At 34.9% G+C, this 16,109-nt stretch overlaps 2 protein-coding genes across 4 annotated transcripts in view; one reads left to right on the forward strand and one right to left on the reverse strand.

Annotated features, from left to right (window-relative positions):
- Nucleotides 1-9,958, forward strand: part of LOC306873032 (dachshund homolog 1-like) — a 37,701-nt gene extending 27,743 nt beyond the window's left edge. Inside the window, exons 5-12 of one of the 3 annotated variants that reach the window (XM_079422027.1) lie at nucleotides 287-456; nucleotides 1,249-1,390; nucleotides 2,792-2,863; nucleotides 4,046-4,173; nucleotides 4,633-4,780; nucleotides 4,874-5,011; nucleotides 5,102-5,167; nucleotides 6,823-9,958. In XM_079422027.1, coding sequence (XP_079278153.1) covers nucleotides 287-456; nucleotides 1,249-1,390; nucleotides 2,792-2,863; nucleotides 4,046-4,173; nucleotides 4,633-4,780; nucleotides 4,874-5,011; nucleotides 5,102-5,167; nucleotides 6,823-6,860 — 902 coding nt within the window. In that variant the 3' untranslated portion in view covers nucleotides 6,861-9,958. The remainder of the gene's footprint in view (nucleotides 1-286; nucleotides 457-1,248; nucleotides 1,391-2,791; nucleotides 2,864-4,045; nucleotides 4,174-4,632; nucleotides 4,781-4,873; nucleotides 5,012-5,101; nucleotides 5,168-6,822) is intronic. The other 2 variants (XM_079422028.1, XM_079422026.1) reach the window with 2 other exon arrangements.
- Nucleotides 9,959-10,023: 65 nt separating this feature from the next.
- LOC306873043 (protein canopy homolog 3-like) lies at nucleotides 10,024-15,782 on the reverse strand. Its single transcript, XM_079422045.1, has 6 exons — nucleotides 15,561-15,782; nucleotides 14,907-15,033; nucleotides 14,420-14,516; nucleotides 14,011-14,133; nucleotides 13,224-13,341; nucleotides 10,024-12,593 (listed from the first exon to the last, which is right to left on the reverse strand). Exons 1-6 carry the CDS (start codon nucleotides 15,658-15,660, stop codon nucleotides 12,337-12,339), a joined length of 822 nt encoding a protein of 273 aa, XP_079278171.1. The 5' UTR covers nucleotides 15,661-15,782; the 3' UTR covers nucleotides 10,024-12,336.
- Nucleotides 15,783-16,109: the final 327 nt, after the last annotated feature.

Genomic DNA, 16,109 nt, shown 5'->3' on the forward strand with positions numbered 1-16,109 from the left:
CATTCACTTTCACACCCTTATGTGTTTAAAGAGAACAATTCAATATAAAATAACAATTCTGTCTGTAGCTTCTCGCCCCTTATGTCGTTTCAAACCTGTTTGACTTTCTATTTTCAATGCCTGGGCCATTTAATTGGTACTAGAGCATTCAAGCTTATTATGCAAAAGCATCGTAAAAGTAGTTCATATGACTAAATTTCAAGTCTAATCTGAAGCCATATAGATTTGTGTGATAAACAGACCTAAATTTAAGCAGTTATTCCATGATTGTTTCTTCTTCTCGTAGGACTGGACCTGCCCTTCATGATGATGCCCCATCCCCTGCTTCCTGTTGGACTTCCTCCCGCCTCTGTTGCCATGGCAATGAACCAGATGAACCACCTTAATACAATTGCCAACATGGTTGCCAGTGCACAGGTGCACAGCCCCGTCTCTAGGCAGACATCTGCCATCAAGGTAGGACATACTGTACACACCAGATACTAAAACACACAGCTCTTTTGCTGCAAGGTCATCAGGGACTGTTCACACAATTCTAGCTTGAGTTTATTTATTTTGAGTGATTTAAGGAAATTTGCCGGTCCACTTGATACAAAGGGGTGAAAACTGCTTTAGGTAAGGTCAGGTAGCTTGAGACCTGTTTTAGGTTGTTAACCATGTTCCACATCACAGCTTAGTATGGAAGCTTGTTACCTCACAATTCAATTTTTTTTTCTAGCCAATTCAATTTTTTCTTGGAATTCTGAGTTTACATCCTGCATTTTATTTTATCCCCCCCCCCCAGAATTCTGAGTTTACATCCTGCATTTTATTTTATTCCCCCCCCCCCCCCCCACCATAATTCTGAGTTTACATCCTGCATTTTTTTAAGTTCTAAATCCTGCATTTTTAAAAGTTTTTTTTACCCCATCACAATTCTGAGTTTACATCTCGCAAATCAGTTTAAAAGGTAATTGGTTTGACCTTTTTTCTCAGAATTGTATTTCTCAATATATTGAGTTCATATTTTGCAATTTAGAGTTCATATCTCAGAATTGCGAGAAAAAAGTGACAATTCATCCTGTGGCAGAAACAAGCTTTCATAACTTACTAGCCACAAATCTGAATTTGAAAAACCATAATGGTGATATGAACCTCAAAGCAACCTGTCTCTGTTGGATTTCAGATGAACTGGGCCAATGAAGATGTTGTCATGTGGGGAGTGTTTATACAGGTTTGCAAGACTGAACTCTCTCTTTTTCATTTCAGCAGGAGTGTTTTGATGAGAGCCCCTCTCTGACACCATCCATAGACGGGAATGTTCTTCAGAAAACTGAACCCTCACCTCAACAAACCAGTTCAGTTCCCAGCAGCCCCACACAACCTTACCCACAGTCTCCTCAAAAGACAGGTAAGTTTGCATATTCAGGCTGTCAGTTGAATTAATGACATGATAACACGTAATTAATTACAGTTATTAATTAGCAATCCTCAATCTCTGCTGAGCGAATCTCACAAATGAATATGCACTAAAAGTACTTTTTTCAGCAAGGATGCATTAATTTGACTAAAATTGACAGTAAAGATATTTAAAGGGATACAAAATATTTCTATTTGGAACAGCTATTTGCACTGTGTAAATTGCAATAGATGCTTACACTAAGTGCAAATAGCATTTTCTTAGCAATAGATGCTATTTATACTAAGTGCAAATAGTCATAGCTTGTATTTACACTATGTAAAAATAGCAGCATTTTCTGCTGTTTATACTACTTATTGCAAATAGTGGCAAATATCTGCACCTCATTATTGTAGTATATTATAAAACAGCATACAATAATATCGTATTATAAATTCTAAGTTTTATTGTGTAAATATATTGTGTAAATTATAAATTTTATTAAAATTATTAAATGGATGCTGACTTATTGGGACAATAAAGCCCTCCCTACACCTAACCCTAACCCTACCCAATACTTCATTTTCAACTTTTTGATTATTTTCCTTAATTTTTATTGAAAATAAATGCCTTTCCATGTGATATGAGATGTGAAAAGGGACATTTGAATTCGGGTCAGTCGTGTCAAAAAGTCTGCACTACTCTTTTTACCACTTACACCACTGGACCTTGTCTTTGACAGCTGTCTCTTGTAATGTTGTCTAGCCCAACCACCCATTGGTGAGCGGAGCCTCTGCCAACAAGGCGGGATATTTGCACTTCATATTTCTGTTTCTATTTCAAGTAAATAGTGTTGGAATCAAATAATCCTAAAAAACAGGTACAATGGTTTGCACAAAAAGCATTAAAAAATCTGACTCACCCCAAACATTTGGATGGTAGTGTAATTCAAATGCATTATTGTGGCATAAAAACATGAAAAAAAAAAATACAGACAGTAGCATTAGAAGCCATCAATCATAGCCGATTGTTTATTTTATTTCCATATAATTGAACATAAGCCAGTCATTGGCCTGTAGTCCAGTTGGAACACCTTATCAAACACAATGTGCTATACAAAATGTAGTTTCTGAATGTTAGTGTATTTACAGAGACCCAGTTACTGTGGTTAGCATCTTCATCTTGAAGTGTGATATTACTGTTGTTTCATAATATCTTACATATAATGTCCATAGAAAACAGCATTATATGATTTACATTGAGGAAAAAAATGTAATCAACGAGGCTTGCAATGACTCTGTTGCATACACAATAACAGCACAAAGCAATATATGTTGGCAATAGTCTGTGCTACTCTGAAACTTCTAGTTTCATTTATCTGCTGTCTTTATATATCTCTTTCTCTCTCTGTAGCATATGATGTTCATGATGAACAAAGTGAGACAGACTCAACTCTGCATATGAGCAGACTTTCCAACGACAGGGGTGAGTTTCCTCAACATACTCAAAATTTCATAAAAAAAAATCAAATTTAATATAATGTAACATTACATAAAAGCCTCTCCTCTGACCTCTTCTGCTCTCATTATAGTTCAATTATTGCACAGAGCCACTATATTACATTGCGTTTAGTTGGGTGATGTAATGGTATGTTGTATGTTGTAATGGGATATTCTAGTTTTTGTATACAAGTAATCTCAAAACAATTAAAATAATATGCTCATGCCTTGCTTCATCCTCTACTAGCAAATGTATAAAAAGCATAAAACGACATACAGATTCTACTGTTGTAAAATTAGGTTCAGTGAGAGTTTTTTATAAATTAAATTACATGAATCATTTTATTCAACAAGGACATATTAAATTGACCAAAAGTGTCAGTAAAGAATTTTTTTTTAAATGTTACAATAAATTCTATTATAAATAAATTCTGTTCTTTTGAACTTTCTGAAGACTGGAATAATTGCGGCTGAAAATTCAGCTCTGCCATCACAGGAATAAATTGGTATATATTATTAAAACAGTTATTATAAATCATAATATTTCATAACATTACTGTTTTTATTGTATTGTTAATCAAATGAATGCTGCCTTGGTGAGCATAAACAATTAACTTTCAAAAACATTAAAAAAACAAATGCCCTCACTCAAAAACAACAGCCAAAAGCTAAAAGAACAGGGATTTTCTGTAGATTTATTAATTGATGTAATTCAAGAAGAAAAAAAGTTCTTATTTGCTGAAAATATTACCCTTCTTTGTAGCTTATAAATCACATCTGAGGCCAGTATTATTTTAGTATCATTGACAATCTAGTATATTATATTATATATTTTTTAATTATTTTTATTTTAATATTTTCTTATAATTTTAATTGCTTTTTAAAATGTCTATATAGTTTTTATTAATTTTATATCAGTTTAAGTTCAAATTCTAGTACATCAGTTTTTTAAACTAAATGAAAATGAAAAATGTTGCCTTGCCAACTAGCTGCAATTTTATGTAGCGTTTACTTTATTTCAAGTAATTTTTTTATGATTTTAGTTTTGGTTAACTAATAACCCTGTATAAGACTGAGTAAATGACAGAATTTGAATTTCTAGCTAAACTATTCTTTTAACGGTCAGTTGATCAGTTGAATTCATCCCTTTGTGTTTATTATTTTACAGTTGAACAAAATGCAGTGAAACCAACAATCTTTGAGAAGGTTCCAACTCAATTGTCCTCTGGCTTCCCTGCTTCCCTTCTTTTCACAGATGGCCTCTCCTCCGTTGAGACACTGCTCACTAATGTCCAGGTATGGCCATGAAGAAATGCAACAGACACACACACACACTCAAACACTCACTCACTCACTCACACACATACACACACACACGTTTGTTTTTGTGAAAAGTGGGGACATTCCATAGGCGTAATGATTTTTATACTGTACAAACTGTATGTGGTATTACCCTACACCAACCCTACACCTAAACTTAGCCCTCACAGGAGACTGTGCATTTCTACTCCCCCAAAAAAAACCTCACTCTGTATGATTTATAAGCATTTTGAAAAGTGGGGACATGGGTCAATGTCCTGAAAAGTCACCTTCACCTTGTAATACCTGTATCATACCCGTGTCATTATACAAATCTATGTCCTCATTTGTCACAAACCACACACACACACACGCACACACGCACACACACACTCTCTCTCACACACACACACACACACACACGTTCAGCAACAATAACATGTGGACGTGTTGCAGGGTCTGCTAAAGGTGGCTTTGGAGAACGCCCGTCTGCAGGAGAAACAGCTTCAGCAGGAGAGGAGAGAGCTCAAGATGGAGCTGTACAGAGAGAGAGAGATGAGAGAGAGTCTAGAGAGACAACTCACCTCAGAGCTACACAGTCGAGGTAATGTTGCGTTCTAATACATATTGGAAAACGGAAAAAACAGAAATCGTCTATTTCCGTTTGATGTTTACACATGGATATTTTCTCTTCCAGCTACCATTCAGAGACGTCTAAAGAAGGAGAAGAAGGCAAAGAGGAGGTTACAGGAGGCGCTGGAACACGAGTCCAAGCGGAGAGGGCAGATCGAGCAGGCCTTACAGCAGGCCACCTCATCAGGCGCTCTCACACACGGTGAGACGCTCTCACACACACTCAGAGAGTTTCATTCAGGCCGATAGTCTTTCAGCAGGCTTTGTCAGCTGTCGCTGTCTGTTAACACAGATCCAATCAGTCTGGACATGGAGACGGAGCGATGCAGAAGCCCGGAGGACAACCGTTTGTTACAAGGTATTAAATTTAATAGAAACCTAGATGAACTGTCCCCTTTTCATAGTAATATATATTAAGTATATACTTGTATATACGCACACACACACACACACACACACAAATGAAAAACATAATATATAGAGAGCAAAAGAACAGTAAAAAAAAAACTGCATTTATTTGATCGAAAATACAGTAAAAACAGTAATACTATGATTTTTTTTTAATTAATTTACATTAATTACATGTAGTATTTTAAACACATTAAACGTTAACATTATGTCTGTTTCATTAATATATATAAAAATAAAATAGTATGACTGAACTAAATGAACTCATTTTAGTTTTAATTTTTGATACATTAGTATTCAAAAACATTTATGTTTTTGAAAGAAATCTCCTCTACTTGCCAAGGCTGCATTTATTTGATTAAATATACAGTTAAAAGACTGAAATACAAACAATAAAATGTAAAATAAAAACAGTAAAGTGTAATTTATTCCTGTGATGGCAAAGCTCAATTTTCAGTATCATTATTTCAGTGTCACATGATATGCTCAAGAAACATTTTTTTTATTATTATTATTGACAATGTTGAAAACAGTTATTCTGCTTAATATTTTTTTAATGTTTTTTTTTCAGGATTCTTTGATAAATAGATCAAAAGAGCAGCATTTATTTGAAATATATAATTTTTGTAACTATGTAAAAGTAGTTTTTTTGTCTTACTGTAATTTTTAATCAATATAATGCATTCTTGCTGAATGAAAGTATTAACCTCAAAAAAAAAAAAAAGGTCCTTGCACAAAAAACATGCCTATCAACACACTCACGTATACATTATGTATGTATGTATATGGATGTGCACAGTTTCAGCTGTGGCTTATTCAGATTTGTTGTCTTGACCTCACTTCCCCTTCCCATCAGTCTTTCTCAGTAACACCGTGTCACTCGCCCGTGTCCTCCAAACAGATGAGATCATCGGCTCCCTCTGTCTCAGAGTGAAACCATTGGCAAATAAACACATAGATGAATAAAAAGACTGGGGACTAATTGCAAGTTTCCTGTGTAAGCAAAGCCTCACTGCATGAATATTCCAGCGCCGCCTTCCACCCGTTTATCTATTTCTGCAGCTGGCCGTTCTCGCTCTCTCCCCCTCCGTGAGACAGCTAAAGCGACATGATAAATTACTTGAATTACACCTTGTGTTAATTTTATTAAAATGGCTCCCTAATGTCGAGAAAATCTGCTACATGTTGGCACAGCACTGGACTGGAGGTGTTCATTTACTGTCTAATGCCTTTTTTCCATGACATGCAAAAATTTATTATTTTAGAGAAAAAAGTAATTAATTTATTTTATATTATTTTAATTAATATAAAAGTATTAATATATTTTACTGACAACAATCAACCCAGTATCTTACTGACCCCAAACTTTTATAAAATGTAAAACCTTTATTAAATATATAAGTCCCATTAGATGGCCCAAACTATTACACATACTTAAATAATTGTTGAATTAATGTTGAAAGTTGTCAAGGTTTCAGTCTTTTTATTTTTATATTTCTCAGTCTTTAAATTTACAGTAGATAGGTACAATTTTTTCCCAGACTGATGTAATTCAACCTGTGGTTTAGTGCTCTCAAACCTTCCTGTTGTTTTTCTTTCTTACAGAAGGCAGAACATACACAAAAAATCCAATAATTTACTAAGAAGAGGTGGACAAGGATGTTCTCCACATCACACACTTTCTGAATGCTGAAGACAGGACTTCAAGGTTTTATGCAGTGAGCTACTTTGGAGAAGATCTTCTCTTTGACCCAATCAAATGCTCCATCCACACAACATTCCAGAATCCTCAACTGTTGTTTTATCTACATACATTGTGCTTAATTCCCTGTTTAAGCTCTGTGGAGAGCACTGTTGGTGTACTGTTACTTGTTTTGAAGCAACTGGATGCTGTTTTGGCATTATCCCTTCAGGACAGTGACCTTCAGTCTAATGCCCTCAGGACAGGCTGAGGAAAATGTTTTAAAAAAAAAAGGAAGAAAAGAGATGCATCTGGCTTGTTTCATACTTGTTTAAAGACTCTAAAGAGTGTGGAATTTTACATTTCGTTGCTTTTCTCTTGTATGTCCAACTTCTGGTTCTACAGTCCATTTATCTCTCTTTGTAGGTCAGTTTAGCTTCTTAATACTGTTTAAAATGTTCACCTGTTTTTCAGTTTGAGCAACCTTATGTGGGAGTTTTCTTTGTAAGACCTTCCTTTACTTTATGTGCTTTCAGAAAGAAAAACTACTGAATGTGTTTGAATCTTTCCTAATGAGAAATACAGTATTACCACCGCCTCACTCATTCAAAAGTTTCAAAGTCAAAGAAAAGTTCACTCTCATTATTCCAAGGAGAACCTGTGGATATTGTAGATGTGGTTTCATGTTCTCAAGCATTTACAGCGATTTGATTCACTAACCATTTTAGCATAAGCTAAAACTAGACACTAAGGCCGCAGAGGATATTTTCTTATGCATTTGGTATTTTCCCCAACACACGAGTCTTTATTTAGTCTGTGAGTTACTTAAAGAGGAAAACAGACTTCCCGCTGAACAGAATACCCTGCTGGTGTTGTCAGGATGATCCATCCATCCTATAGGCATTCGAATGCTAAATGATGTCTTGAAAGGTCTAGATCGATGTCTGTCACCATTTTGTGCAACAGAATGAACTGACAACACAAATAAACAAAGCGATGCTCATGTCACCGGTGTCACCTTGTCGTCAATAGCGTTCCTGATGAAGCTAAAGCCATCAAACAATCCTATCGATTCAGGTCATGCAAATGAGACCCCATTAGTGCTTAAATGCCTCCGCTGCTACATATCGGCCTTTACTGACACGTATCAAAGTCCTCATTAACATTAAGTTTGTGGTCTTCTCGTGGCCAGACACAAGCTAAGTATTGTTCCGTACTGATATTTCTAGTCTAAAACAGCACTCCAACAGCTCCAGCTGTATAATATACAAACAAGGGAATCATGACTCAAAGTACAGTACTGTAACATGGACTTGTAATATTTTTCTTTTGCATACTTTAGGAATATCACCCGAGACCATAAATCTGTGGGGACCATAAATAGATTTGAAAACAAGTTACTCTGATTTGGAATTGCTCCCTAAAAATGGGAAATGACCATTTGGGAACGTGGGAAAAGTGTGGTTTCAAAACTACAGCTAGCAAAAGATAGGAGCGAAAGATAAACATGTGTTTGGGATACAGAAATGGCATCTGTTTTGCTATGATTGCTTTGTGAGAAATATATCAGTACTTGTCAACGTGAAGAGGACTGTTGCGTTTGTTTGTGTATTCAGTTCAGTTCAACATCCTGGAATATATATTATTTTAGCTGTACACAAGGTTTGAATCTCTGTGTTACAGGAACTGCTTACAGGATATTGTGGGAGCATTAACTAAGCAGACTGGAAACAAAGAAAAAAACAAAAGAAAAAAGTGAAACCTCAAGAATTAAAAACATGATCCAATACATTGAAAAAAAAAGCTATATATTACAAATTATTACAAAGAAACGGCATGCAACAGTAAATTAAACATTAAATTCTGAAGCAAAAAAACATTGAAATACCCCCCAAAAATTTTGTGAAACACTCCTAATAATAAACTTCAAAACATTTGTTTACAGTTTCAATACAGAAACTTGTTTTGATTATTTTCTTTGAAATGACAAGTTGTGGGCTCTTTCAATTCCCTCGAGCGGGGTAAACAGAAATGTGCCTGATATGTCAGATTATTCCCAGGATGCACTGAGGGTGGCTGCTGTTTTCTCAGGGTGGTGCGACTATGACTATAGTTAGTCATACGCACTGATTGACTGATTTGCCCATAATATTCACAATAAAAACATGAGTTTATTTTGCTTCTCATAAAAAAGGCAGCCCAGATTTTTTTTTTAAATGTGATTTGAAGAAGCTTGTTGTCTTCAGTGAGTTATAGACCCATTTCATGCACCACAGCCTTCAAATAAAGACACACATTTTGAGGAAAAGGCTTAAATAAGACATGAAAAAATGTTTGTTTAACTAGATTACCCATATTAGGGCATGATGGGATGGAAAGGGAGGCAACACTTTGAAAGGAAATGATTAAACCGTGATTAAGTCATTGAACTTGTGAACAACTTTTTACTTGACATCTGAAGATAACAGAGGATGTTTTTCCTCATCTAAAATGACCAGCGTTTCACTCTTTTGATTTACACTGTGTAGAAGAATGAGAATGTTTCTTTAAATGATGGTTTCAGATGATCCCAGAAAAAACTAGGCCTAACTACATATACTTATTTATAGTCCTACACTACCATTCCAAAGTTTGGGGTTGGTATGATTTTTGAATGTTTTTTAATTAAGCCTTATAAAGGCTGCATTTAATCTGTTACAAATAGATTAAAAAAATAAAAAACTTGTGAAATTTTAAAATTTAAAGTTTTGAATATATTTTAAATTGTAATTTATTCACGTGATGGCAAACATGAATTTTCAGCCTAGTTACTATCACTATAATACTCAAGAAACATTTCTTATATTATTTTATTATAATCAGTTTTTGTGGCACTTAATTACATACATTTTAGTAACTTTTTTATTGTCTCTTAATTATGATTAATACATCATTGCTAAATAAAACTATTGATTTTTTTACTTTTTATTTTTAAATCTTGAATGGTATATATATCAAGTATTACTGACTGTACATACGCGAACATTTTTCATTTGTATTATAAAATTGTCTTTATCACTCAGTAGTGTTTGTGATGTATTCATTTTAAGTAAACATCTGCATTAAATATATGAATAAACTTCTGGCAAGAATAGGGTAAAAAAAGGCCCTCAATTCTTTACTATTAAATGCTAACTAACATTAGAAAAGGTTTAAAATAGTTCAATAAACAAAATTAATATATATATTCTACATTCAACTGAAACTCAGTTAAACAGATATGTCAAAAATGATGATGTTGATTTCAAATGTGGTAAAGAGAGAGATTAATTATGTGGTTATTTGGGCACCATATCCAGGGGAAACCATGCAGGGGCATATAAATGATTTCATACAGCCAGACATGGTCAAACACTGAAAACTGAAAAGAACACACACAAAAAAAAACTGAAACAAAACAAAGGCCCAGACCCAGAGAAGAGAGATTCATATTCTTGCTCACACATAGGCTACTGTCTCTCGTGTAATATACCAGGTGATTGCAACGTAAAAGATCAATATTTCAATTTCATACTGCATTTTTATTCTCGGAGATTAGAGAACAATCAAATTCTTGATTTTCTACATTTGCCATAGGAAGAATCTCCCAGTCTTACTGATAGCAAAAAATGAAAAGGTTTTAGCCTGGGTGCAAGATGTTTGTTTTTGTGAATTATTCATTGAGATGTGTTTGTGCAAGTGAATAGCCATTTGCTCCAATACTGAAGGGCAAATATAATACAGATTGCTCAAACATAACAGAAGAGGAATGTGACATTGAGAAGTGGAAATGCGGACAAAGCCTTCTGCACTGCAGCAGGGTCACTTACTGATAAACAGGCCTCGTGACAGACGGAGCAACATGCGTTGTTTGTGTTGTTTTTCTTTTTTCTGTTGAGGGCATAGCACTGTTCAAATAAAACAAGTTATCAAGTTTTAAATACAATGTTTACACCTTAAATTAAACTGCTTTTTAATTAATTTTCACATTTTAATTATATAGAATTTTCATGATATAGAAATACCCTGTTGCAAAAAACTAAATAAAAATCAGACAGAACGCCCTAACGACACGTGCACACTCGAATAAACAATCTCAAATCAAGCAAGGATTTGTTCTTCCTTCTTGGCGTTACCACCCCCTTGTGGTGAAGCCTGGGAAACTGCCATTTAAAAACATTTCCTTCTGACGTTTTTTTATTTTAATTTTATTTTTTTAAATCAGCCTGAGAGTTGTTGTTAGTTTTCTTTTTTATTCATCGGTCATCTACACCTCCCCAAACACTTATCAAAAGCCTCAGCTAATGAGCTGCTGCAAAGAAACAAAACCTGCACATGTTCCTCCCATTACAACATTTGCATATACAGTTCAACCTATCAAGGTCAATAACTTTCACACACACTCCAAACAACAGTAATCAGAATAGGCATACAAACACCTGCAGGAGCTCACACACACACACACCTCTCTCTCTTTTGGAAACAGCGACGCCTGATATCAGATAAACAGCTTAAGTAAACAATATCGCTGGAGAAAATATTAAATAAAAATGTAACTCAAACATTCCCTGTAAGTGACATCACATACATAAACACAGAAAATGCAAAAACAAATATGAACATATCGAGAAAAATGGTACACCCTTATTTGGATACGAAAGAAAGAAAAGGTCCCAAATATTTTCTCAGGGTTTCTCCCATTATCTGCATTACTGAAATGAGAAATGTGGGAAATTTAGAGACTTTATGAGATGCCAACTTCAGACTGTTCAAGCTTAAAAAAATAAAATAATAATAGAAAAAAACAATTAAAGAAAAAAAAAAAAAAAAAAAAAAAAAAATCACATGAATCACAAACAAATTTGTTGAATCACAAAACACTTTTGCTTTATGTGATGCATTTGTTGCATCACATAAAAGTATACCTAAAAATATTTTCCTACACAGAAAAAAGATAAAAGTCTGATATTTTTATATATCGTTTAAAATTTGTACCACCTAATTATAATAATACTGAAAAAGTTGCAAGTATGTAGTTCCTTAGTGGGACTCTATGAAGGATCTTTAACTATGAAATCAATGACAAATAAAAGTAACAGCTTAACTAAATTCATAACCTATAGCCTAAACTAAATTTTAGGGGGGAAAAATCAGTGAGATGAGTCAGAGTAATAGAAATGAGAACTACAAGGATTTCCAGAATCCATTCCAATAGCTTTTGGATTTGAAATGGCATTTGATTTTAGCTCGTTACTGGATGAGTTAATTAACAAGTGATCGAGAATGAGGACCTCAATATTACCTTCTTCTAATAGACTAAAACTAAACGCACATCTCAGTATCAGTCACAAATTTAGATTTCAAGGAGATAAGTGTCAGAACCCCCACCCCCCAAAAAAAAACCAAAGCAAAGAAATCTATCAGAGTTCAGTTTTATCCTGATTAAGAGGAACTTTCTTCTGGATGTCCTCCTTATCTGAGGTGTATCCAGCTTCTTCAGTTTTCCGCTTGCTGGTCTCAGTGTCAGTCAGCTTGGACTTTTTCTTCTTCTTCTTCTCCTTTTTCTGCCCATCCTCACTGTCTTTACCCTTCTTCTTTTTGACCTTCTTTTTCTTCTTGCCCTCTGCGATAGCTGCTGTGTCTCCCTTTTTCCCAGACCAGTTCTCTTTAAGACAGTCTGCAGAGAGAATCAGAAGTATGTGTTTGCACAGTCCTGATCTTCATACTGACTGTCCTCACTGTTATTAGCAACAAGTGATCAAATCAGAGCTGCGTGTTCAGGAAGTGATGTCTTTTTCTGGCAGATCTATATTGGTTGCTATGGCAATGGCAAAAAAGGCCAGTACAATGCCAAATTAATCTTTTATAACAGGAAGCAACAAGCTGGTCATATGATGACAGACTGCAAATAATTAGTATTTGCTCATTTACAACCCAACTAGTATTTTTACTGAGGATTCATTACTTATTTTATATTACATTTGATAAATGTTTACATTTTGTACAGTTTTTACTTAACACACTTGCACACACATACATACAGAACGATATGCTTAGCAAAAAGTATTAATTCCTTGAAAAAAATAAAATAAATAATATATATTTTTTTTTAAAGTATGTCCCTATACTATTGCTGCTCCTGTGGCCTTGAGTAGAAAGTCTCCCCAGAAACAGCTCTTAAAGCTGGTGCCGATAAAGGAGATCAAGAGGTTTAGTCAGTAAGTAGTCATAATATTATGTCTAGAGTGTTTTAACTGTTATAAAAAAAGGTTGTGATGGAGTAAAACAGCTGTTAGTTTCATATTACCGGTGTCTTGTCCTTTCAGCACGTGATTTTCACACAGGTAAGTGGTGAGATCTTCCTCCTGACTGCCTTTATACCAGTCTTCAATGACTTCTTCATACTGCTCTACCATCACATCACACTGAGGGAACAAAACACACATCTCATATTTCCCATGTACCTGTATATATACAATGCAGAAACATGCATTTACATGCACTGTTTTTATATGCACTCCCATTAATCTGTGTTCATCAAAGTTATAGCCTGAAAAAGAAACAGAATCAAAGATTTCTACAAGAAAAAACAGCATACCGGTTGAACAATATTGTTAAAAAAATGACAAAGAATTATTATCAATGTTGTATCTTTACAGTGTGAACGGGGCTTAATGCTGCATTCACGTGCTATCGGAATTATCATAAATACAAGCTTCCTAGTTGAAATTGGACATGAACGGCCTTAGAGATGCCTTATATGGCCAATTTCCAACTAGGAAACTCGTACTTAAGATAATTCCGATAGCACGTGAATGCAGCGCACGTGCGTCTGCCACTTTAAATTCTCCAGCTCATTATAGCAGGATGGATTCTGATTGGATGTCAATGTTTGTATAGTTCATCAGTTGGAAAAAAATCGTTCTGGAAGTGATTCCAAAGATACCATTTCTCTCTGCCTTTATCGTTATAGCTGTAGTGTGGACTCTCCTATTCTTTAATACTGAGAATGATTTTTAGAACTATATCTTTATCGTTATTGTCTTTGGTGTGAATGGGGCTTTAATTCTACGATTTTTCAGTCACTCACATACCTGTTTTTTGAGATCTGCCACTTCTGCACTGGTCTCGTTCCACAGTTCATAAGGAATGTCCATGACCACCTTCACGCCTTTATTAACCAGGTTATGTAAGGTGGAGAATGTCTCAGACATACCCTGAGCAGAGAAAGACAAATGATCTGATCTCACCAGCTATAATGCAGTATAGCACATCACAGCATACAGTAAAAAAAGAAATGCAAGACTTAAATTCAAAATTGCATAGAGTACAAAGCATATTTTTCACATTACATTTATTATACGAAATTGCCATTGCAACTTGGGGTATTCATTCACAAAATCAATTCCAAATCTTATTCATTCATAAACCAAAAAAGTTAAATCACTGAAGTTGTGCTGCAAAAACAAATGTGGTAGAAGAAAAGGAAAAGTGGTAGCCGACCTTTGCAAAGCGATTACTTCCATCTCTCTCTTTGTGTAGATTGTACTGCGTAATCCTTGAGCAAACATTTTCCACTACCTCTATGAAACGAATATCACTGAAAAGCAAAGGACATTGCTTAATAAAATGCACAAGTCCAAAAACAGTATGACATGGTTGATTTATGGTACTCCTGCATTTCTAAACTAGAATTAGTGGAAGAATGTTGTTAACCAAACAGTTGGCAGTAGCCATTGATTTCCATAGAATGAAAAAACAAAAAACAAACAAACAAAACAAAAAAAAAAAAAACATGGAAGTCAATGGCTACCGTCAACTCTTTGGTTAACAACATTCTTCAAAATATCTTCTTTTGTGTTCAACAGGAGAAAAAAAAATCATACAGGTTTGGACAAACTTCAGGGTGAGTAAATGACAGAATTTTCACATGGATGAATGATACTTTAAAGGTCAAAGTTTGCGTTAAGAAAAAAAAAAAGTGACTTACGATTTGACATATTTGATTGGCGGTGCACCTTTGTCATCCAGGAAGCGGTAGTTGGTTTCAATCACTTCTTTTGTTTTGCCAGTCTCTTCAAATGCAGACTTCATTTCAATACTAAGAAATTTACACACTATAAAAACAAACAGAACATATTCAGCACCAGAAGAGGAACAGAAAGCAGCTGTGCCTCAAATCCTAGTGTGCTGCCTACATAGACAGCATTGTTTGTCATCACAGACCCATTCAAGGTTCCAAACATGCAGCCTAGGGAGGCATCACACTAGGTTTTGAGACACATCCAGTGAGGTCCGTTGAAAAGAGGAAATCTGCAGCCCTTGTTTTTTTTCCCAGTATGTCAATGCAACATTTTGAATTAATAACTATTAGAATTAATGAATAAAACGAGAAATAATTAATAAAATGCAATAAAAACAAATGGTCTCTTTCGACTTACAACTGCTATGAAACAAAAAAGCAGATTGCTATTGATACACTGAGTATGATAACATATCTCAGATCTATTATATCGTGTAAAATATGTGTCTGCGTTAGCATTAAATGATTTTATCAAGCGCTGAAAATAAGTGTGGAAGTGCACAAGCGATTATGGTGTATTTAAAGCAAAACATTGATTCATTATAAATTAGCACAGTCTACCTTCACATTTATTTGGCAGATGCACCCAGTCATCGTCCCCGCTTTTGTTAGCAGCTGCGGCACTAACGAGAAACAACACGACGCAGATAAAAACACTCATTTTTGTTAGTATGAAATATTTACAGTGTGCAATACTCAAATACCGAACATGCTTATTAATCTAGCCACTATTTCTTCTGAAGCTTTCACTTCCGCTGTGGCAGGTTGACGCAGACGCTGCGCGGAGCGGACCAATCACGGACGCCGAAGTGGCATGACGGAGCCAATCAAAAATGTGGGCGGGATCCAAATCATCCTGCACCAGAGATGTTTATGAAAGAACGGCTTGGTGTATTTTTTAAAGTGCCCTTCATTTAGATATAGAGAGAAAAAGTACATGCTCTTGAATATCGTAGAATAAGCGGATCCGGTTCTAGAATACGTTTTCGTTTTGAAATTAGGTTGATACAAATAAAATATACCAAAGAAACTGTTTTAAAAAGTGGAGCTTTTGTGCAACCACCAGAGGGCATTACAATCCACATAATTAGATTCTCTCCAGGACTTGGA

The sequence above is a fragment of the Barbus barbus genome (genome assembly GCF_936440315.1).
Source record: "Barbus barbus genome assembly, chromosome: 7".
Taxonomy (NCBI): Eukaryota; Metazoa; Chordata; class Actinopteri; order Cypriniformes; family Cyprinidae; genus Barbus; species Barbus barbus.